This window comes from Eubalaena glacialis, chromosome 12, assembly GCF_028564815.1.
Source record: "Eubalaena glacialis isolate mEubGla1 chromosome 12, mEubGla1.1.hap2.+ XY, whole genome shotgun sequence".
Lineage (NCBI taxonomy): Eukaryota > Metazoa > Chordata > Mammalia > Artiodactyla > Balaenidae > Eubalaena > Eubalaena glacialis.
This window is the reverse complement of record NC_083727.1, coordinates 10,026,297-10,050,313: the sequence shown is the minus strand read 5'-3', so window position 1 is coordinate 10,050,313 and position 24,017 is coordinate 10,026,297. Positions and strand designations below refer to the sequence as shown.

At 42.7% G+C, this 24,017-nt stretch overlaps 1 protein-coding gene across 2 annotated transcripts in view; it reads left to right on the top strand.

Moving 5' to 3' along the window:
- Positions 1–4,151: 4,151 nt before the first annotated feature.
- The window catches only part of ZDHHC14 (zinc finger DHHC-type palmitoyltransferase 14), a 269,697-nt gene continuing 249,831 nt past the window's right edge, over positions 4,152–24,017 (top strand). Inside the window, exon 1 of one of the 2 annotated variants that reach the window (XM_061207375.1) lies at positions 4,152–4,450. In XM_061207375.1, coding sequence (XP_061063358.1) covers positions 4,206–4,450 — 245 coding nt within the window. In that variant the 5' untranslated portion in view covers positions 4,152–4,205. The remainder of the gene's footprint in view (positions 4,451–24,017) is intronic. The other variant, XM_061207374.1, reaches the window with a different exon arrangement.

The following is a 24,017-nucleotide window of genomic DNA, read 5'->3' as shown; positions in this document are numbered from 1 at the left end:
ATTCCAGATGCCTCACCCAGCCTTTCCTCTAACTTTCATCCTGTCCCTCACTCCATTCCAGCCAGACTGTGTTTACTTTGCACCCCTAGAGTTTTCCAAGCTTGATTTGCCTTGAGGTCTTTGTACTTGCTGTTTCTTACCATTTGGTTCTCTGCTCAAGCGTCTCCTCCACGGAGGTCTCTCACCCCACCCCAGTCTCTCTATCCAACAACCCTGCTGTGTTTTTTTGTTCATGTCACGTCTCTCTGAAATTGTCTTATCATTTAATCATTTATTTCCCTTTTTTGCTTTGCATTTTATTTGCATTTATTGTTTTTTCTCTCCACCTCTCCCTCTAGCCCCCAAATGTAAACTTCTATCTTGGATCCTTTTATATCCCTGCTGCAAAAAAAATACTTCGCACAAACTAGACCCCTAAATAATTGAGAAATGACTGAATAAACTCTACCACACCTTACAGAGTAGTTTTTAGGTCGTGAGTTAAAATCCATGGCTGTCATGCCAGGTTCTAGTGAATTTAAGTATGTGTCCTAAGCTAATTAATTGCCATAGGTCTGAGTAAACATGGAGTAGGAAGAAACAAGGAATTCTTAGGAAGACAACTGCAAACAATCATATCAGCTTATCTAGAAACTTGCTGGCAGTGGGAAATTTAGAGATAATTTTTAAAGATGTAATTCATTTCTTTTTATTATGGAAAATTTCAAACATAAACATGGACCCTCTTGTGCACGGTGGTGGACAAACCCTAGGGTAGCCACTCATCCTAGTATTCACACCCTTGTAATATCCCTTCCCCGAGTGTGCTCATCCTAGTATTCACACCCTTGTAATATCCCTTCCCCTGTGACTTGCTTTCTAACGGATAGAGTATGGCACATTTGATGTCACCCCTGTGTGATTACCTTGTGTTATATGAGATTCCATCTTGCTAGCAGGTTCGCTCTGGAGACTCTCCTTGCTGACTTAATGAAGTAAGTTGGCCGTGCTGGCCCATGAATGCCAGGTGCCATCTAGGAATTGAGGGCAGTCTCCAGTGGACAGCCAGCAAAAGCCAAGGTCTTCAGTCCTACAGCTACAAGGAAATGAATTCTGCCAGTGACCCAAGTGAGCATGGAAGCTGATTCTTTTCCAGTTGAGCCTCCAGATGAGAATGCAGCCTAGCCAACACCTTGATGGCAGGTGTGAGACCCTAAGCAGATGACCCAAGTGCTTGGACACCTGACCCACAGAAACTGAGATAATAAATCTGTGTTGTTTTAAGCTTCTAGGTTTGTGATAATTTGCTGCCACAGTTAACTAGTACAGATATATCTGTCACCCAACATTAACAATTTTCAAGTTTGCCAATATCTATATCCTCATGTTTTTGGGGGGTGGATGGGCTGGAGTATTTTAAAGCACATGCAGATATTTTTGTATGTTTCTCTAACAGAGAAGGACTATTAAAAAGCATAACCATGATGCCAGAAAAATTAAGGGCTTAATTGAGAACAAGAATAGGAGTCTTTTTTTAAAGCAACCAAGTCAATGGATTTAGTATATTAACTGGACACCTGGAGAAAAGGTGCTTGCAATAAATCAAGTAACATCCTGTTGATCCTATGAGCTAAAGGATAGGAAAGCATGGGAGAGTTTTCATTTGAATTGTCTGAGGCTTGCCAGTTGTTTTTTTAAAAAACAGTACAGCCGCAGAGTACTTAATTGTCCCTACAATGTGCTCATTGGTCATACAATATCTAAAACCATTCGGACCCATTTCTGACTAAGCTCCTACCCATTCCCCTAACCTGCTTTAGAATAGATCCTTGTAAATACCATTTTTATTCGTAACTCCTTATAATTTCATGTCCTACTCGAATTGCCATTCCCACCACTTTTTACTTACTACAGGAAGCTCTTCCCAACTGGCCCTAGTTCTTTTCCTCTCTTGGATAAACCAATCTCATCTCCCTTTGACACCGCTCACCTAGGCAGCGCTTAATAAGGGAAATTCTCAGGGCTCTCGGTTCAATCCCATCTCTACCACCCGGGCGGTTTGTGATCTCTGGCAAGTAGTTGAGCGTTCTCTCGGCTGGATACAATAGTGCCTCGCAGGGTTGTCGTGAAGATTAGATAAAGAACGTGTGTAACGTGTGAAGCGCCCAGCACCGAAAAGGCGCAGCCGAACCCCAACCCTTCCCTTTGTTGGTTTCCATCTCCAACCAAAGACAACCAGAACGCTCAGCACCGCGCCTCTCCCGCCCTCGTCGCGGAGGATGCAGGGATTTGTAGTTTTTTGGTCCCCTAGTCGCGTTTCCTCTCGGAGCCGGACGGCGAGAGGAAGAACTACACATCCCAATGGGCCGTGAAAGGAAATTGGGGCGCGGAAAACCGATCGTCCCCGCCCCGTCTTCGCTCTCGCGGCCCACCGGCTGTGCCCACGGCGGGAGGGTTCAGACCCCGCGGCAAAGCCAGGGCCGAGCGCAGGAGCAGATACGCGGGGACAGTCGGGCTGGGCGGGAGACCACAGCGGGTGGCCCCTCTGCCGCCGTGGGAGCTCGCGGGGGGAAAGGAGAGAAATAAAGCGAGCAAATTGTGAGCGCCCGTGTCGGAGAAGTGAGAAAGGGCAGGGGAAGCATCAACGCACGCAGAGCCTGGCTGCCACAGGGCTTGTCCTCCGGGAGGGACCCAGGGCGCTTCGCTGTCCCCTCCTCCCCGCGGGAAGCCTGGAAACCCGGCCTGGAAGCTGGCCGGGCACGAAGACTCCCGCCCGCAGCCCCCATCCCGGAGTCCGGCCCGCCTCGTGCAGCGCCTCCCCATCCTGTCGCCGGGACACCCCCAACCCGCTCCCGGGCAGCAGCAGAGCCCCCGCCACTCGAGCACGCGCCCTGCTGGGGGAGGGAGAGGAAGAGTCGGGGCGGGCAGGGGAGGGTCACCTCTCCGCGCCGGTTCCTCAGGTCCCCCGGAGTCGCCAGAATGGGTTTGCGTGTTGATGCGTAAATGTGTGTCCCGAGGCGGCAGCGGCCGCCGGGAATAAACCGGGAGAAGCCGGGAAGCGGACAGAAGTCTGTGGGAATGCGCGCGGCGGGGCATCGGGTGCCCGGACGGAGAGGCCCTCGGGCGATGCCGGAGGGAGTCCAGCGCCCGCCCCGGGGCCTCGCCTGCCCTGCTGGTGGGCACGGGGGCGGGGGACCCTTCCGAGCTCGTGCGGGCTTCGCCCGCGAGAAGGAGGAGCCGGAGGAGGAGCCCGGCGGGCGAGGCACGGGCCACCGCCCACCGGGCCGGGAGGAGGCGGACCAGCTCGGAGCGAGGCGCGCGCGCCGGGGCTCAGCCTCGCAAACAAGTGTCTGTGGCGCTCGCCCCGCGACCTAGAGACGCGCTCCGCCGCTCCCGGCGGCCCTCCTTGCGCCGGGCCTGGCCCCTATGGGGCCGGAGGGAGCCAGGGAGCCCCTGGCCGCGCAGCCCGCGAGCCGCCGCCGCGACTCTCCGCCCAGGCGGACCCGGCAGCTCAGCGCGGGGGCCGCGGACTCGGCTCGGCTGCCAGGCGCGCCGGCGCGGGGTCGCCGAGCGAGCAGCGCCCGGGCTGTCGCCGAGCCCGCTCCTGACAGAATAACGTGCTTGGTTTCCCCACCCCTGGGAGGGGTTGCCGGGGCCGCGAGCTGCCTCCCAGTTTCCATCGCTCTCTCCTGGGGAGGATCCGCCGCCGGGAGGAAGGATTAGAATAAACCTGACCGAGGCGCAGAAGTGGCTCCCGAGGAAGCCGGCGCCGGGGCCGCCGCCTCGTGTCGCCTCGGGGCGCAGCGCTCGGGGGTCGGCGGGCCGGAGCCGAGGCGCGGCTGGAGGGCCGGGGGCGGCGGGGCCGAGCGAGCGGCTGTGCGAGGGGGAGGGCGCGCGGCAAGCAAGGGGGCGGCTGGGCAGCCGCCCGCGCCCCGCGGGGCCCCGGAGCCCCAGCACGCGTGCTGGAAGCGACTGAGGACCGCCGCCGCGGGCTGCGGGCGAGCACCGTCCCTCTAGGCAGGGCATCCGGCTATGACAGCTGGGCTCCCCAAAGGGTTAACCTGGGTGTCCTCGGCAAAGTTGTCGCCGAGCCGGGAGCCCGCGTAGGGGCCGCGGCGCCGAGGCTCTGGGGGCGGCCGGGCGGCCGGCGGCGGTCGTGGCGCGGCGGGGGCCGCGCGGCCGGGGGGCTGCTGGGGGTGTGCGCCCCCAGCCGGCTGCCCTCGTGGATGCCTCCCGGCGGCGGCGGGCCCATGAAAGACTGCGAGTACAGTCAGATCAGCACCCACAGCTCCTCCCCCATGGAGTCGCCCCACAAGAAGAAGAAAATCGCGGCCCGGAGGAAATGGGAGGTTTTCCCGGGAAGAAACAAGTTCTTCTGCAACGGGAGGATCATGATGGCCCGGCAGACGGGCGTCTTCTATCTGACTCTCATCCTCATCCTGGTCACTAGCGGACTCTTCTTCGCCTTCGAGTAAGTGACGGCGAAAGCTCCCCGACGCCTGACACCCCTCGCCTCCCCGATCCCTGGCCCTCTCCCCTCGCTACTTTCGTTTTCTAGAAGCCTTATCTATTGTATATTGTTATATAATACAGACCCCGCTCCCTCTGTTTTTCTTTAAAAGGTCTCTTTGCTTTTCGGTCCCCGGAGATAATGCAGTTCTGGGTCGGGCTCTGGGAGTGGAGGAGAGGGGAGAGAGGACACTTGGAAGGTGTGCCGGCCTTGTTGCTCCCAAGGGTTGAGTGGCACCTCGCAGGTGACTGATTCTTGGCGCGGGCCCTACTGAGTTTGGAGACTAGCAAACCAGCCCAGATGTAGCCTTCTGTGGGAAGCGGGGATGAGGCAGATCCTTAAGTCAGGGGTAAACAGAATCGACTTCCTTTCGTGCTCACGAGCTGTAGGGCATCTTGCGAAGCTCAGTTGACTAAATCTTCTACATACCTTCCCTGACTAACGAGAAATCTTGGTTATTTTAGGTCTCAGAGTGTCGGCCACTCCATGTGGCTTGGAAGGATAATTTTCATTTTTCGTTCTCCTTAGATGTTCACTCTTGATCAACAATTTTTGATTTACTATCAGGTTTCTAAACGATTCACTTTAAAAAAAAGTTTCAGTAAAAAAATGTTCCAAGCAAACACTTTCCCCTCCCCTCCCAATATTGCGGAACAGGTAAAAGGAGACTGTAGGCCTGTTCAGGAAGAGTATGACACTGCATAGTAACTTCTGATTCCAGAAACAAAACTTTGGGACTTTAGGGCTTTTATCGGGGAAAAAAGTGCACGCACGTCTTCTCCATTCAGGAAAATCAAATTGACTAGTAGCAACTATCCCCCTGCCAACTATTGAAAGATCTTCTTATTTGTTAATAGTATTAGATAAAGTAGTTGAACCACATTTCAGAATCCACTTCAATTGCTCTTATTGGGTCCAACATTTGCAATGCAGCTTCTTACGTAATTCTTGCTATCTTATGCTCAATGAAACTTGTAGCTACTACCCCCTCCCATTAAAAAAAAAAAGCAATATATTTATTGGGAGTTCTTTGCTTTTCCTAGCTATTATGGGGCATGATACTCTTTCTGCTTCTGTTGGATAGGGTTAATTAAAAGCTTTTGTGTATGTTTACTTTTGTCTGTGGTAAGTATTAATAGGCTCTGATTTGTGCCTGGTGTTTGATATTCCAAATGCTGTCTCAGTCAGAAATGGATGATCTCTTGACAATGTAATACTTTTCACTTAAAGCCCTCTGACTCTGAGGGGAAACATTTTGTATCTGAACATTGTGCTGTGATGAACAATTTTAACGGGATTGAGTGAGAACAGGTGAGGAGAGAGATCTCACATATAAGCTCCTCACCTCCCCCAGCCTTTCTTACAGACAATACCTCCATTTCTGACTATGTAAAATTTCCAGGTCTCTTCTGGAAGTTTAACTTTTGTGCACATTTGAGACTAGTTGGTGCAGTCTGTCTGGGGAGCTGGTAACGGGAGGGTAAGGGTGTGGAGAGGCTGTCAGAATGACGGGAGAAATGCCCTATTGTTCCTGCTCCTGCTCCCCTGCCCCCATCCAGAGCCACCAGAGCCACCCTCTTGTCCTTACAGACCTGGGGAACTGGGGGAAGGGGCCAGAGGCTCTGGGTGATTTTGCAGTCTGAGTCATAATAAATCCCGGCACTGACATGGTGATGCCATACGCTTGAACAGAAATGCCATCCTTCCAATGGTGGCTTTCATTACAGGTGTTCCCCGAGGTAGAGCATATTCACTATGTTCCTAATGTTAACAAAGTTTTGAATGGATCTATATTGGCATCTTTGCTCTTTTTTAGCAATGTTAAGAGTGGAGAAAATGGATTAATTTTGTGATTGTGTTGCAGAGCTTCAGCCACAAGTGTGTTTCATTTAGGATCGTGACTATTTCATTTTCTCTAAACACCCAAATCCCCAGTGTATGGTTAGGGGTCCCCTGCAGTTATTACTTACCATCTTTTACTTTCTTCTTTCAAACACTGCTTTTAACCAAACCATCATAAGTTCATTTTCACCTCATCTCTGTGTGTTTCTTCCAAGAGTTCCCCAAAGTCCTCGCTAGCAGGTTGTTAGGGATCTTTCTGTGTCAGCGTTGTGTTAACGGATGGCTGTAGGAATAAACATGTGCACTGGGATTTTATTAGCTACTGTCGGCAGCTTCAGTTTTAGATTGGCTCTACATGTGTGTGTGTCTTTGTGTCCATGAGCGTTGCTTCAGTTAGGCAATTTGAAATTTCAAGAAAATAGGCTCATCGTAACATGATGCCTCAGTTACAAAAAATCATAGGGCTGCTCAAATCATAGAATGTTACGCTTTGGCAAGAATATTTGTCACTGTATTGCTTATAAGTTCTTTACCATTGCTAATGCCAGAGTGAAATTAAATAACTTTGACCAAATTAATTTGATAGAGACTCGGAGACCCAATTAGTCACATGCACGGGAAATGAAATGCCAACAGGCTAAGAGAGATCAAGAGAGAATGCCAGTTTTGTCTGCTCTCTGTCTGCCTTCCTTCTGCCATTCCTTCAGTTATTTATTGAGCATATACTATGTGGTTGCCTATTTTGATTAATTTCTTGTCTAGATAACTTTAATATTAGCAGAATTTGTTTTTAAACATGAGGGTCCATGTTTCTCCATACTGTAACACAAAGGCAAATATGAAATTTGAAAATAAGACATATAACTTCTAAACTTAGTTTTAGATCTCCTTTTCCTGCAACTCTTCTCCACCCCACCTCTCCTTCCTGACCTTGAAGCGATGGACAGGGAACTTTGTTCAAGAGAAGTGGACTTCTTGGAATGCAGCAACAGGTGTTGATACTGTCTTCAACCGTGGAAGAAAGGCAGAGTAGAATGATTTTTCTCACCTTGAAGATGAAGTGACAGAGGCTTGGAGAGGTTAAATAATCACCTAAGATCACACACTAATTAGTGGCCAGGCTTCTGGCTGGAAAGCCTGTTACCTTTCTGATGCTCTGTGCTGCTCCTCCAAATACAGAATAGTGGTTACAGGCATGTATGCCTTTCAGAAGGACAGATCCCAAAATTCTTCCCAGAAGTATGACCCGAGACAAATTAGTTGACTTTTCTAAGCCTTAGTTTCCCAGTCTGTTAAATGGGATTAATAATATCTACCTTTAAACGTTGTGAAGATTAAATGAAGTGTATTTAGTACAGTGTCTGATACATAGTACTCATTAAATGGTACATGTTATTAGAGCAGAACTTAGAAATAGCCACCCAAGGACTCTGGTCACCCCTTTCTGAGACCCTGTGAAGGATGGAGTATGTGGATTAGGAAGCAAGCATGACAGTGATAGCATATCAGGGCTGAAAAAATGTGGAACTGTGTAGTCTGCAGTTAAAACAGAGACCTTTGCGTGAGTCTGAGGAGCAGCTTTGCTCTTGCGCCTTTTATCCAGACCCTGAGCGAGGGCAGTGAGGAAGCCTACAAGAAGCAGGGACTGGATTTCATTTCCATTTTTGGCGCTACCATCTCAGAATCGAGAAGACAGTAATAAAGCAACTAGAAGAAACCTGAAGCAACTCTCCAGTCTTTGTCAAGTAGGGCGGGGCTATTTACCTTTAGACATCTTTTATTCAACATATGGAGTACTGGTCCAAAGTGACAGCATTTCATGGCTGTGTTTAAGAGGGAAAGGCGGAAGTTGGTTGCGGTGCTGTGGAGACATCTCACTGCTCCTTGCACTTATTGAGGGGCTGGCTCATCAAAGACTCCCTACAATGTCCTCATTCTCACACCCCCCAGAATTGCCATTTGAAAAGATCAGTGAACATTATCAATTTCTTTCTCTTTACCTTACACACACATATAGCCCACTTTTGTTTAGAGTTGAAAATTTGAAAAAAATGTCTTTGGTCCTCAAGTACTGACATTTCATAGTCTCTTGATCACAGGTGCAGAAAGAAGTAGATGAACTGAGTTGCAGGTGAGGTTCCTGTCTCCAGGAGCATCCCCTGAGGCCAGGGGAGGCCTGCTCAGATCTTGGACTTGACTGTCACCCAAGTCTATGCTGTCACCACAGACAGTTTGGAGATGTTATTAGGGCTGAAGCCCTTGAGAATGTGGCCGCATTCTTAAATTTCTCCTCACCTGGAAGTCCATTGGTGATTCTTAAAAAAAGCCATATTTTTCTTCTCTCTTGTCCTCCCCTTTCCCTTCCTTCCCTTCTTTTCTTCATTTCTTCCTCCTCTTCCTTCTTCTCCTTTTTCTTCTGCTTTGGCTCATCCCCTCTGAAATAATTGATGAATAATTGGTAGTCAGTTGAACTGGAGTCATGTTTGCCTTGAAGATGGAACAAGGGACTGTCCCCATAAACAAAAGTGTCATTTCCAATAATAATGTCTCCTTTTCAGATTGGAAATCCTTTATTATCGAGTAGAGGGTACTGCCCTTATAATATGTAACAATCTCATCTTTTCTCAACTGTCCTATTCCGAACTGCATCAAGTTCTCCATCATCTCAGAAAACGTCTGGAAAGCATCCCATCTTTGGCTGGCCAGATGCTGGCCATGCTATGCATCATAGAACACCGTGGGGTTGGTAGTAGGTGATGGTAGGTGACCATCAGCACCTTACACTGAACATTCCCTATTAACATAGTAGACAGAGTCAAGGATACTTTACTTTATAACCCACTGTGGCTCCACAAGAATTTTAGGTGGCTTCAAAACCTTGTTAATGGCCTCTTGACATGAGTGCACTAACCTATTCATTTATGAGTGATTAACACATGTAAATTCCATGGGGGTAGGGACTCGATTTGTTTTGTTCACTGATGTTCCCCCAGCACCTAGAGTAGTAGCTGGTACATAGCAGGCTCTCAGTAAATATTTATCATTTAATGAAATAATGGTAAAATTGAAACAGACTGAAAAATAACTTCCGTGTGCTTCAGTTTTTCATTTTGTAAAGTTGGGAACATTAATAAAATGTAAAATTAATAATATCTTATAGAACATATTTGCCTTGATTATCAATGTAATTCTTCTGAATTCAGAATCAAATATCATCCCTTTTCCAATGTATCAGTTGAAGCAGAAGAAATAAAAGATTTTCTTAGTTACTTAGAAAACTAGTTATAGAGTTGTGATGTTCTCTTCACTAACCAAGTCTTCTTTCTATTTTTCCTTTATTTTTTAACTAAACACTTTAAACAAATAAAGCACTCTGTGATATATATGAAGGTTACCCAACAACCACCAACATGTAGAGTAATTTTGCATTTTATAGGTTCTTGTCTTTGGATACTTGAATTTATATAATAGGACTTTTAAGGATTCTATTGACTACTTGTATTTCACTGTCTTCTCTCAGCTAGTGGGAACTGACATCAAATTATGCAGAAAGGACTCTTGTAGGTTCCTATAACAGGGTAATGATGATCAATTATTTATTGGGCCATATCTACATAACCTGAAGATTTTTCTTTTGCGGTACAATGCTACACATAATTTATTCAAGGCAGAGTTATTATGTCTTAGCAAGAGAAATTAAGGGTTTCAAGGAAGTATGTCCATTGTTTTGTAGCTCAAGTTGTTAGGAAAGGGAAAACAGTGGTGGTCAATAGATGCTTATAATTAGATACACCCAGAAATATGGATCTGATAAAATGTCAGTTGGTTCAAGTAAGAGTTGGGGATTTTCTTAATGCTTTTGTTTAGTTCTTCACTAAATATAAAAGTTGGTCCTAATTCAAACTTATTTTTATAAACTGGATAATCTTCTAGTATTTCTTCAATTCCCCCCCCATTTAAAAAATGTAATATTAGATTGATATAGAAGATTATATATAACAACACACATGCAATTTTGAAATAAAATATTTTTCATGACTATAAAGAGCCCCCATGAAACTACCACTCACTCAAGAACCATATCAATACCAGGGCTTTTGAAAAAAAAAAAAATTACCAGGGCTTTCGAATCTACTTATATCCTTTGGATTTCAGCCCTGTCCCATCTTCCTGCCCCTCCCTGAGGTCATCACTACCTGAGCTAGTCATTATTAATGCCTTGCCCTTTTTTCCTCAAGATTGTTGAATGTATGCATTCCCAAACAATAGGTTGTTTAGTTTGGCTTATTTTTCTATATAAAAAATATAAAGAAAATTTTCTTCTATATATAAAAAAATAATGAAAATCTTTTATTTAAAAAAACTCTCTCTTCCTCCTCTCTCCGTCCCCTCTCTGACCCATTGAAGAGTAAGTTGCAGATGTCATGCTGTTTTATATCCATATTTTTCAGCGTGTAATTCTTAAGAAAAAGGGTGTTCTCTTATACAAACACAGTATTAGCATCAATTTCAGGAAATTTAACATGGATACAATAATCCACATTCAAATTTTGCCTTTGTCCCAATACTGGTGGGTTAAAGTTTATCATCTTGGTATTTGTTTTCTATTTATCTAATACGTTTTTTCTCTTTTCCTCCTTCTTGCCTTCTTTTAGGTGAATTGCCTATTTTTAGTATTCCATTTTACTTTAAAAAAATGTGGGCTATGTTTCTTTGTATTTTTTTAGTAGTTGCTTAAGAGGTTAGAATATGCATCTTTACTCTTTAATAGTCTACTTCCAAATAGTAATATTGTACTTCAGAAATAATACAAGAAACCTATAATGTTGTAATTCCACTTCTCCCACCCTTTGAACTCTTATTGTCATATATTTTGTATCTGTGAATGATACAAATCCAGTAATGTTATTATTTAAAAGCAGTCAATAGTATTTAAAAGAAACATAAATGTATATACATATATAAAATAAATATACTTTAAAACAAAACCTATACAAACATACAAAATCTAAGACACATATACACAAATATGTACACATATTTGTACATATATGAAATAGAGATAATTTAAATAGAATTTTGTATTTATCCTCACATATTTACTATTTCTGGTACTCTTTATTTCTTTCATCTGTATTATTTCCCTATGGCCTAAAGTACTTCTTTTAGCGTTTCTTGTATGCAGGTCTGCCGGTGACAAGTTCTCTTAGTTTTTGTTTTGACAGTGTTTATTTTGCCTTCATTTTTATTTTGCCTTCAGTGTTTATTTTGCCTTCGTATTTTCACTGGATATAGAACTCTAGTTTGACAATTTTTTTCTATCAGAACTTTGAGGATGTTGGCCCATTGTCTTCTGGCTTCTTTTGTTTCCAATGAGAAGTTAGCCTTATTTTTTGCATTTCCCCCTGTATGTAATGGGTGAACTTTTTCCCAGCCTGATGTTCTCTTAATCTTTTTTTTTTTTTTTTTTTAATTTTATTTATTTATGGCTGTGTTGGGTCTTCGTTTCTGTGCGAGGGCTTTCTCTAGTTGCGGCAAGTGGGGGCCACTCTTCATCGCGGTGCGCAGGCCTCTCACTATCGCGGCCTCTCTTGTTGCGGAGCACAGGCTCCAGACGCGCAGGCTCAGCAATTGTGGCTCACGGGCCTAGTCGCTCCGCGGCATGTGGGATCTTCCCAGACCATGGCTCGAACCCGTGTCCCCTGCACTGGCAGGCAGATTCTCAACCACTGTGCCACCAGGGAAGCCCCTCTTTATCTTTTGTTTTTTGTTTTTAGCAGCTGAATGAGGACATACTGAGGTGTGGTTTTCTTTATATGGATCCTGCTTCAGGTTTACTAAAGCTTTGGGGATCTGTGGATTGCTGTGTTGAAGTTTTGGAAAATTTTCATCCATTATTTCTTCAAAAATTTTTTTGTCTTGTTCTCCCTCTTCTCCTGGAACTCCATTTATTTATATATGATACCATTTTATATAGTTCCTTACGTCTTGGATTTAAAAATTTTTTTTTCTGTTTTTTTCTTTTATCTCTTTGTGTTTCAGTTTGACTAATTCCTATTGGTCTGTCTTCAAGTTTACTGATCTTTTTCTCTGCTGTGTCCTGTCTATGATGAGCCCTCTTTGATACCTTATTTTTTATTTTGAGCATTTCTGTATTTGAAAAACTAGTTTTTTTAACATTAGTTTAAAAAAATAATTTCCATTCTTCTCCTGAAATTATGTTTATGTCCATATTTTCTTTTTTTTTTTTGCATGTATCTTTTTACTTTTTTTTTAATTTTAATTTTTTTGAATTTTTGAATTTTATTTTATTTTTTTATACAGCAGGTTCTTATTAATTATCCATTTTACACATATTAGTGTACACATGTCAATCCCAATCTCCCAGTTCATCACACCACCACCCCCAGCCACTTTCCCCCCTTGGTTTCCATACGTTTGTTCTCTACATCTGTGTCTCAATTTCTGCCCTGCAAACTGGTTCATCTGTACCATTTTTCTAGGTTCCACATATATGCGTTAATATATGATATTTGTTTTTCTCTTTTTGACTTTCTTCACTCTGTATGACAGTCTCTAGATTCATCCATGTCTCTAAAAATGACCCAATTTCATTCCTTTTTATGGCTGAGTAATATTCCATTGTATATATGTGCCACATCTTCTTTATCCATTCGTCTGTCTGTGGGCATTTAGGTTGCTTCCATGACCTGGCTATTGTAAATAGTGCTGCAATGAGCATTGGGGTGCATGTGTCTTTTTGAATTATGGTTTTCTCTGGGTATATGCCCAGTAGTGGGATTGCTGGGTCATATGGTAATTCTATTTTTAGTTTTTAAGGAACCTCCATACTATTCTCCATAGGGGCTGTATCAATTTACATTCCCACCAACAGTGCAAGAGGGTTCCCTTTTCTCCACACCCTCTCCAGCATTAGTTGTTTGTAGATTTTCTGATGGTGCCCATTCTGACTGGTGTGAGGTGATACCTCGTTGTAGTTTTGATTTACATTTCTCTAATAATTAGTGATGTTGAGCAGCTTTTCATGTGCCTCTTGGCCATCTGTATGTCTTCTTTGGAGAAATGTCTATTTAGGTCTTCTGCCCATTTTTTGATTGGGTTGTTTGTTTTTTTAATATTGAGCTGCATGAGCTGTTTATATATTTTGGAGATTAATCCTTTGTCCATTGATTTGTTTGCAAATATTTCTCCCATTCTGAGGGTTGCCTTTTCGTCTTGTTTAGTTTCCTTTGCTGTGCAAAAGCTTTTAAGTTTCATTAGGTCCCATTTGTTTATTTTTGTTTTTATTTCCATTACTCTAGGAGGTGGATCAAAAAAGATCTTGCTGTGATTTATGTCAAAGAGTGTTCTTCCTATGTTTTCCTCTAGAGTTTTATAGTGTCTGGTCTTACATTTAAACCTTTAATCCATTTTGAGTTTATTTTTGTGTATGGTGTTAGGGAGTGTTCTAATTTCATTCTTTACATGTAGCTGTCCAGTTTTCCCAGCACCACTTATTGAAGAGACTGTCCTTTCTCCATTATATATCCTGGCCTCCTTTGTCATAGATTAGTTGACCATAGGTGCATGGGTTTATCTCTGGGCTTTCTATCCTGTTCCATTGATCCATATTTCTGTTTTGTGCCAGTACCATATTGTCTTGATTACTGTAGCTTTGTATTATAGTCTGAAGTCAGGGAGTCTGAATCCTCCAGCTCCGTTTTTTTCCCTCAGGACTGCTTTGGCTATTCAGGGTCTTTTGTGTCGCCATACAAATTTTAAGATTTTTTTGTTCTAGTTCTGTAAAAAATGCCATTAGTAATTTGATAGGGATTGCATTGAATCTGTAGATTGCTTTGGGTAGTATAGTCATTTTCACAATATTGATTCTTCCAATCCAAGAACATGGTATATCTCTCCATCTGTTGGTATCATCTTTAATTTCTTTCATCAGTGTCTTATAGTTTTCTGCATACAGGTCTTTTGTCTCCCTAGGTAGGTTTATTCCTAGGTATTTTATTCTTTTTGTTGCAATGGTAAATGGGAGTGTTTCCTTAATTTCTCTTTCAGATTTTTCATCATTAGTGTATAGGAATGCAAGAGATTTCTTTGCATTAATTTTGTATCCTGCAACTTTACCAGATTCATTGATTAGCTCTAGTAGTTTTCTGGTGGCATCTTTAGGATTCTCTATGTATAGTATCATGTCATCGGCAAACAGTGAGAGTTCTACTTCCAATTTGTATTCCTTTTATTTCTTTTTCTTCTCTGATTGCCGTGGCTAGGACTTCCAGAACTATGTTAAATAATAGTGGTGAGAGTGGACATCCTTGTCTTGTTCCTGATCTTAGAGGAAGTGGTTTCAGTTTTTCACCATTGAGAATGATGTTTGCTGTGGGTTTGTCATATATGGCCTTTATTATGGTGAGGTAGGTTCCCTCTGTGCCCACTTTCTGGAGAGTTTTTATCGTAAATGGGTGTTGAATTTTGTCAAAAGCTTTTTCTGCATCTATTGAGATGATCATATGGTTTTTATTCTTCAATTTGTTAATATGGTGTATCACATTGATTGATTTGTGTATATTGAAGAATCCTTGCATCCCTGGGATAAATCCCACTTGATCATGGTGTATGATCCTTTTAATGTGTTGTTGGATTCTGTTTGCTAGTATTTTTTTGAGGATTTTTGCATCTATATTCATCAGTGATATTGGTCTGTATTTTTCTTTTTTTGTAGTATCTTTGTCTGGTTTTGGTATCAGGGTGATGGTGGCCTCATAGAATGAGTTTGGGAGTGTTTCTTCCTCTGCAGTTTTTTGGAGGAGTTTGAGAAGGGTGGGTGTTAGTACTTCTCTAAATGTTTGATAGACTTCACCTGTGAAGCCATCTGGTCCAGGACTTTTGTTTGTTGGAAGATTTTTTATCACCGTTTCAATTTCATTACTTGTGATTGGTCTGTTCATATTTTCTATTTCTTCCTGGTTCAGTCTTGGAAGTTTATACCTTTCTAAGAATTTGTCCATTTCTTCCAGGTTGTCCATTTTATTGGCATAGAGTTGCTTGTAGTAGTCTCTTAGGATGCTTTTGTATTTCTGTGGTGTCTGTTGTAACATCTCCTTTTTCATTTATAATTTTATTGATTTGAGTCCCTCTCTCTTTTTCTTGATGAGTTTGGCTAATGGTTTATCAATTTTGTTTATCTTCTCAAAGAACCAGCTTTTAGTTTTATTGATCTTTGCTATTGTTTTTCTTTGTTTCTATTTCATTTATTTCTGCTCTGATCTTTATGATTTCTTTCCTTCTGCTAACTTTGGGTTTTGTTTGCTCTTCTTTCTCTAGTTCCTTTAGGTGTAAGGTTAGGTTGTTTATTTGAGATGTTTCTTGTTTCTTTAGGTAGGCTTGTATTGCTATAAACTTCCCTCTTAGAACTGCTTTTCCTGCATCCCATAGGTTTTGGATCGTCGTGTTTTCATTGTCATTTGTCTCTAGGTATTTTTTGATTTCCTCTTTGATTTCTTCAATGATCTCTTGGTTATTTAGTAACATGTTGTTTAGCCTCCATGTGTTTGCGTTTTTTACGGTTTTTTCCCTGTAATTGATTTGTAATTTCATAGCATTGTGGTCAGAAAAGATGCTTGATATGATTTCAGTTTTCTTAAATTTACTGGGGCTTGATTTGTGGCCCAAGATGTGATCTATCCTGGAGAATGTTCTGTGTGCACTTGAGAAGAAAGTGTAATCTGCTGTTTTAGGTGGAGCTAATGCTGTTTTAGGATGGAATGTCCTATAAATATCAATTAAATCTTTATGGTCTATTGTGTCATTTAACGCTTGTGTTTCCTTATTAATTTTCTGTTTGGATGATCTGTCCATTGGTGTAAGTGAGTTGTTAAAGTCCCCCACTATTTTTATGTTACTGTCGATTTCCTCTTTTATAGGTGTTAGCAGCTGCCTTATGTATTGAGGTGCTCCTATGTTGGGTGCATATATATTTATAATTCTTATATCTTCTTCTTGGAATGATCCCTTGATCATTATGTAGTGTCCTTCCTTATCTCTTGTAACATTCTTTATTTTAAAGTCTATTTTATCTACTATGAGTATTGCTACTCCAGCTTTCTTTTGATTTCCATTTGCATGGAATATCTTTTTCCATCCCCTCACTTTCAGTCTGTATGTGTCCCTAGGTCTGAAGTGGAGCTCTTGTAGACAGCATATAGATGGGTCTTGTTTTTGTATCCATTCCGTGAGCCTGTGTCTTTTGGGTGGAGCATTTAATCCATTCACGTTTAAGGTAATTATTGATATGTATGTTCCTATGACCATTTTCTTAATTGTTTTGGGTTTGTTTTTGTAGGTCCTTTTCTTCTCTTGTGTTTCCCACTTAGAGAAGTTCCTTTAGCATTTGTTGTAGAGCTGGTTTAGTGGTACTGAATCCTCTTAGCTTTTGCGTGTCTGTAAAGCTTTTGATTTCTCCATCGAATCTGAATGAGATCCTTACAGGGTAGAGTAATCTTGGTTGTAGGTTCTTCACTTTCATCACTTTGAATATGTCATGCCACTCCCTTCTGGCTTGTAGAGTTTCTGCTGAGAAATCAGCTGTTAACCTTATGGGAGTTCCCTTGTATGTTATTTGTCATTTTTCTCTTGCTGCTTTCAATAATTTTTCTTTGTCTTTAATTTTTGCCAGTTTGATTACTGTGTGTCTTGGCGTGTTTCTCCTTGGGTTTATCCTGTATGGGACTCTCTGCACTTCCTGGACTTGGGTGGCTATTTCCTTTCCCATGTTAGGGAAGTTTTCAACTATAATCTTTTCAAATATTTTCTCGGGTCCTTTCTCTCTCTCTTCTCCTTCTGGGACCCCTATAATGCGAATGTTGTTGCGTTTAATGTTGTCCCAGAGGTCTCTTAGGCTGTCTTCATATCTTTTCATTCTTTTTTCTTTATTCTGTGCCGCTGCAGTGAATTCCACCATTCTGTCTTCCAGGTCACTTATTCGTTCATCTGCCTCAGTTATTCTGCATTGGTTCCTTCTAGTGTATTTTTCATTTCAGTTATTGTATTGTTCTTCTCTGTTTGTTTGTTCTTTAATTCTTCTAGGTCTTTGTTAAACATTTCTTGCATCTTCTCGATGTTTGCCTCCATTCTTTTTCCGAGGTCCTGGATCATCTTCACTATCATTATTCTGAATTCTTTTTCTGGAAGGTTGCCTATCTCCACTTCATTTAGTTGTTATTCTGGTGTTTTATCTTGTTCCTTCATCTGGTACATAGCCCTCTGCCTTTTCATCTTGTCTGTCTTTCTGTGAATGTGGTTTTTGTTCCACAGGCTGCAGGATTGTAGTTCTTCTTGCTTCTGCTGTCTGCCCTCTGGTGGATGAGGCTATATAAGAGACTTGTGCAAGTTTCCTGGTGGGAGGGACTGGTGGTGGGTAGAGCTGGCTGTTGCTCTGGTGGGCGGAGCTCAGTAAAACTTTAATCTGCTTGACTGCTGATGGGTGGGGCTGGGTTCCCTCCCTGTTGGTTGTTTGGCTGATGGCTGAGGCGACCCAACACCGGAGCCTACCCAGGCTCTTTGGTGGGGCTAATGGCAGACTCTGGGAGGGCTCACGCCAAGGAGTACTTCCCAGAACTTCCTCACGGTGACACACAGCCACCCCCCCACCCCCCCGCCACCTCTGCAGGAGAGCCTCCAACACTAGCAGGTAGATCTGGTTTAATCTTCTATGGGGTCACTGCTCCTTTCCCTGGATCCTGATGCACACACTACTTTGTGTGTGCCCTACAAGAGTGGCATATCTGTTTCCCCCAGTCCTGTCAAAGTCCTGCAATAAAATCCCGCTAGCCTTCAAAGTCTCATTCTCTAGGAATTCCTCCTCCCGTTGCTGGACCCCCAGCTTGGGAAGCCTGACGTGGGGCTCAGAATCTTCACTCCAGTGGGTGGACTTCTGTGGTATAAGTGTTCTCCAGTTTGTGAGTCACCCATCCAGCAGTTATGGGATTTGATTTTATTGTGATTGCGCCCCTCCTATCGTCTCATTGTGGCTTCTCCTTTGTCTTTGGATGTGGGGTATCTTTTTTGGTGAGTTCCAGTGTCTTCCTGTCGATGATTGTTCAGCAGTCAGTTGTGATTCCAGTGCTCTCGCAAGAGGGAGTGAGAGCACTTCCTTCTACTCCACCATCTTGAACCAATCTCTTTATGTCCATATTTTCTACTGGATACTTTTAACATATTTTTTGTAGTTATTTTGGAGTCCTTGCCTAATGATGCCAGCATCTGTTATCTCTGGATCTGCTTCTTTTGGCTATTTCTTCTCTTGACTGTGGCTTACAGTTTCTCCCTTCTTTGTATTTCTCATAATTTTTGATTACATGCTAGATATTGTGTGTAAAAGAATTGTTGACACTTCAGTAATTTAAAAGGGCATGGCCTTCTTTCAGGCCAGTAGAGTGTGGGCTGAATCAGTCTCATTTGTAATTGAAATGGGTGTGTGCTTTGGTGAAGCTTCAGTTAGATTCATTTCATCACTGACTTCAGATGTTTTGAGGGAAGAATCAGGACTTTCCCTTTAGCAGGGATTGGGATCTTATCCCTGGCAAAACTCTTCATGCTTCACAGCCCAGCACCAGCTTACTGTGGAAGATTTGTTTTTCAGCTAGACTGCCAGCTTTTTGGGTTACTGGAGAGTTTTCTTTGTAGTCTTGCCCCAGCTTTCTATACCTAGGACATCTCTTTCTGCCCAGCTGTTCAGTCTCAGCTTTTGGACGACTGCAGAGTGGCCTGAGTGAAGGCCTGAAGTGCCTGAGAGATTTTCTCATATTTTTATTCTCTGACCCCTGCCTTACCCTTGGGGACAGTCCCATAGGTGTCAGGGCAGATGTCTCTCAACACTCCTGCCCTATCTAAGCCTTTAGTGTATTCTTGCTATGTGTTTGGTGAAGATCCATGGGGAAGAGTTGGCTGGTGGTGTAGACCTACTCTGTGGCTGTGTCTCCTTGGAATTCTAATCCATATAGCAGTGCACTTGTAGCCGTTAACCTAATTAAAAATTTGCCGGTTTCTCCTTATTCCTGTCTATGGTGGATTCCTGTTCTTCCTGCCACTTTGCTAGGAATGAAAGCTGGGAAGGGCCTGACACATTTAGGCTTCTTTGCATCCTCAGCTCCCTGATATATTTTAAAAACTGTGCTTTTGTAGCTAATCTGGCTTGTTCTCATTGTTAGAGTGGGAGTGATTGCTCTTACAACATTCAACTTGTGATTTTTTTAGCTTAATGTTGTGTTTCTCAGATTCATTTATGTTGTTGCATATGTATGTAATTAGTTTTTATTGCTATAATATTTGGTTTGTTTAAATATGCTCAATTTATTCCTTATACTCTTTCTAATATTTCTTTCTTTGACTTCTTACTGATTCTTGGCATTTACTATCACTTTATAGGGTAGAATATGCAAGGCTGCCTCTGCGTAGGTTTTGATTTCTTCTTAAGGATGTCCTGGCAATGACTATGATGTCTAGACCCAAATGCTTAGGTCTGGGTAACTGAGAGAGTTTAGCATGGGATGCAATCTGTTATGCTTTTACATGATGATAAAATATTTATCAAAATGATAAATCATGACTATCAACTAGTCATTGAAGTTGTATACAATTAAGAGCAAGGTTTAAAGAAATATATATCCTTATGATGAGTGAGGTACTTTATCACAAATTTCACCTTCATCTTCATAGTTTAATTTGACACTAGTTTTTCATTGATTTTAAGAGAAAACTTTAACTTTTTTCCCCTCACTTATAATTTGGGTTTGGAAACTCTTCTCTCATCTCATGTGTAACTTAGATACAGCCCCTCAGAGTACCTGTAATTAAGATTCTGTTACCAACCTCTTCTCATGTAGCTGGTTTTCGTTGACAGTCCTGATAGAAGGATTTCTGATTGAACCAGCCAGCCCTGTGCTCGTATAGACTCGTCAGTCTCCCTGCTCTACTTGAGAGAGAAAAATCTCTTCCCTGCCAAGATCAGGCCCAGGATGAAGAGAAATGTGATGGCTGTGTGTGTGTGTGTGTGTGTGTGTGTGTGTGTGTGTGTGTCTCCCTTTCCCTCAACTCCATTTCTCCAATTTGTAGAGGTTGTCCTATCCTTAATTTTGGCCTGTTTCGGCCCCTACCTCCTTGACCCTTCAGCTGAGAGCTGTCATTAGCTGCCATTAGAATAGACTTCCTTGTTTCCCCTCCCCCCCAGAGATTTTTGAAGTAGACTTGCTTTCAGCTATAAGGAGACTATTTTACTTCAGAAGATTTTAAGTGTATTTGGAGAGAACAAACCATTAAGAAATGTGAATTTCCATACATCTTCAAACTGGGCTTTTAAAACTTCTGACTTCAGAGACCACGGGGACTGGTCTTGCTGTTGAGAACCATTGGAATGCAACAAGGCTGTGCAAGGTGGCTGATAGAGGAGGGTGTAGCCAACGGCCCCCTAGGGTGGATGTGATTTGCCTGGAGATAGTCTTATCGGTGGAGGAATGGCTGGCTGTCTAACTCACTTGGGAAAGAGTTTAAGTTTTATAGTCTGCTATCTTTTGATGGTTTTCAGGCGCTTCTCATGAAACAGCTTATTTTAACACAAACACTGGAGTCTATTAGAGGCGTTAGTCCTACTTACTGCAATGGGAAATTACTGTCTCTCCTTGTACAGATAGTAGAAATTACTGTCTCTCCTTGTACAGATAGTAGATTTTGTCTTCCTTGACAAAATCCAGTGTCCCTTTTTTTCTGTTTTTCTTTTTCCTTTTCTCTCAGTGGTATAAGAGACTGTGACTACGTTCTCTTTTTTGGAAACTTTTTCTTCCTTTAGCTTCTAGGATGTTCATCTTCTACTTACCTTTAGTTACTTCTTTTTCTCCTGTATTATATCTGTTCTGTCCTCCTTGCCCTTAATTACCTTTGTCCATTCCCTGTCTGCCTTTCTTACTTTCTCAAGCAAGTTTGAGCCATCATGGTGACACTCTTACCTCTTCCAATGTGACTTCCATCTGTCTCTTGTCCCCTGCTTAGAGCACCTGCTCTCCTGTCTTGTATTTCCTCTTGCCTGTGGAGACCTTTACCCAGATGTCCTCTGATGCCCAGAAAGCAAGGTATTGAAAACCAAATGCATTGTTCATGGCTCCACCATTCTCATTAAAGAAAACACTCCTCGTCCCCAGAGTTCATCCTGGAAGTGTTCTCTCTTTTCACCTTCCTCATATACTTTCAGTTACCACACTCTACTAATCTTTTGCTTTAATGTCTCTTAGGATGTATTCTTCCTGCTTCCATACTTATGTAGTGGGTTTCAAACATATTCACAAAATCTTTAACCCTCTTCCCATCAAAAAAAAAAAAGATGGAGTGTAATTCTCCCCTCGAATATGGTCCAGCCTTAGAGACTCAGTTCTAAAGAACAGAACATGGCAGAAGTGAGCTGTGTGATTTCTGAGGCTAGGTTAGAAAATGTGGTAAAGCTTCCACCTGGTACATGGGCCGTCTCTCTCTCTCTCTCTCTCTCTCTTGCTCTCTCTTACTGGGGACATGTACCTTAGAGTCCTGAGCTGCCATGTAAGAAGTCTAGCTATATAATACAGAGACCGTGCGGAGAGACCCCAGGCCATATAGAGACAGAGGTGCCCACGGATGCCCAGCTGTTCTAGCCTCTGGCTGTTTGAGTCGTTATGGCTCAGAGGCCGGGTGTGTGAGCATGTGAGCCTTCACATGGTTCCAATCCATGCCTCCCCAGTCTCTGAGCCACTCTGGTCGAAGCTGAAAGGAGCAGACATGAGCTGTCCCTGCCCAGCTCTGCCCACATTGCAGATTCGTGAACAAAATAATGTTGTTCCAAGCCAGTATGCTTTGGGGAGGTTTATTAGACAGCCATAGTAACTGGAAAACTTCACCACCAGAATTTCTCAAATGAAGTGTTGAGACTGGGTTGGAGCATGCAGCAATCAGTGTGTGACTGACAACACTCAGTGCTGGAGTTAGAGCATTTGTTTTTAATTACAGTAGATTCAAGGCCAGCTCCTCTCACTCACCTCCATTCCAACGTGCCCTTGAGCAGGAGAGAAAGGAGTTGCAGCTAGATAAGGCATCCAAAAGTGTGCCAACCCCAGATCTCCCTTGGGAGAGGTGTCCTTTGTCACATGTGTCCTGGTGGGAAAGTAGTTTAGTCCCAGTGGTCTAGGCCCTCATCACCCCGGGGCCACTCCCGGCTTCCTTTCTCAAGTTCCCTTCCATGCTGTGTTCGTTGCATTTATAGTGGTAGACTCACATGCCCATTATGTGGAAAAGTAAATCCACACAAAACTTAAAAAGTGGTGTTCAAGGACTTTCTGGATTTCTCCCGCTTTATTGAGTATAGATGAGAACCTCTATTCTCTAAGAGCTCTGTGTTGAGCAGTCCTGTCTGTTTATTTTGGAGAGGGTTGAATGTGGAAACACGGTCCTGATAGGGATGCCTCCCTGACACTGTTGTGAGCTGGATGTCCATTCTTCCCTGTTATTGAGAAGGCCAGGGACCTGGCTCGCCTGCCTGTCATGCTTCTGACCTACTGAGGCCTTTCCAATAGCGACCTGTGGTGACCTTGTATCTGCAGAGCTGTGCTGCCCCAGAAGTGGGCACTAGACAACCAGTGCCTCCCAGCGCTCTGATCTTTCAGATTTATATAATCAATGCCATTTATCATCTTGAATGGTACTATTTTGGGGTCTTTTAATGCCATGAATTTCCCATATACACATTCTTGATAACAGATAAGGGCATATTTGAACATATAAGCCAAAGTCAAGTTAAATCCTGCAGCTATATATAGTCTATTTGTCTTTATAACCAGGGAGAAGAACTCTTTACTCAGATTATCTCATACTTACCAACTTGATATAAATTTTCCTGCTTCTTTTTAAGACAGCAACCTATACAAATTAAATTCCAGAATGGTCCCAACACACACATTTAAATGATGATTTCTACTCTGTTTAGAAGACCTACTGAGTTTGTGTTTCTCTTCCTATTCCATTAGCTTTAAGCATATTTTACACAGATATTTCAAAAGGTATGCTCTTGCCTTTTTAAAAATAAATAGATACTGAAAGTTAGAGAACTCTTCATCACAGCATTATTATTTAGTCAGGATTAACATTGAATAGCATTGTATAAAAAGAAATTATTTCTTCTTTGGCTCAAAATTTAAAAAAGGGTAAAAAGTATTATTTTAAAGCTATATGCCTTTATTGAAGTAGGAAACTATTTCCATTCTATTTTTTATTTAGAAGTTGAAGTGGCAGCCAAACAGAGTCCCACTCATTTGTAACTAAACTCTTCCACCTCTTGGCTATGGATGGTTACGATTGATTGGGAAAATGTCATCTCCTAGAACATGAGATTAATATTCTTCTTCATTCTAAAGAAGGTGTGAAATTATTGATTTTAGAATGTTGTGCGGGTTTGTTCCTATCACCCAGAGTTGACCCTAGTTGTTTTCAAGAAAGATCTTAAGCTTTCCTGAGTGGGAGCCCTGAATAAGCATCAAAGGGGAGAGTTCAAGTGTGGAAATAAGGGAAGACTCACATTCCTTTCGCCTCATTCCCTTTCCCGCACATAAGTTTTCTATTGCTGTCATAGCAAATTACCACACACTTAGTGGCTTAAAAT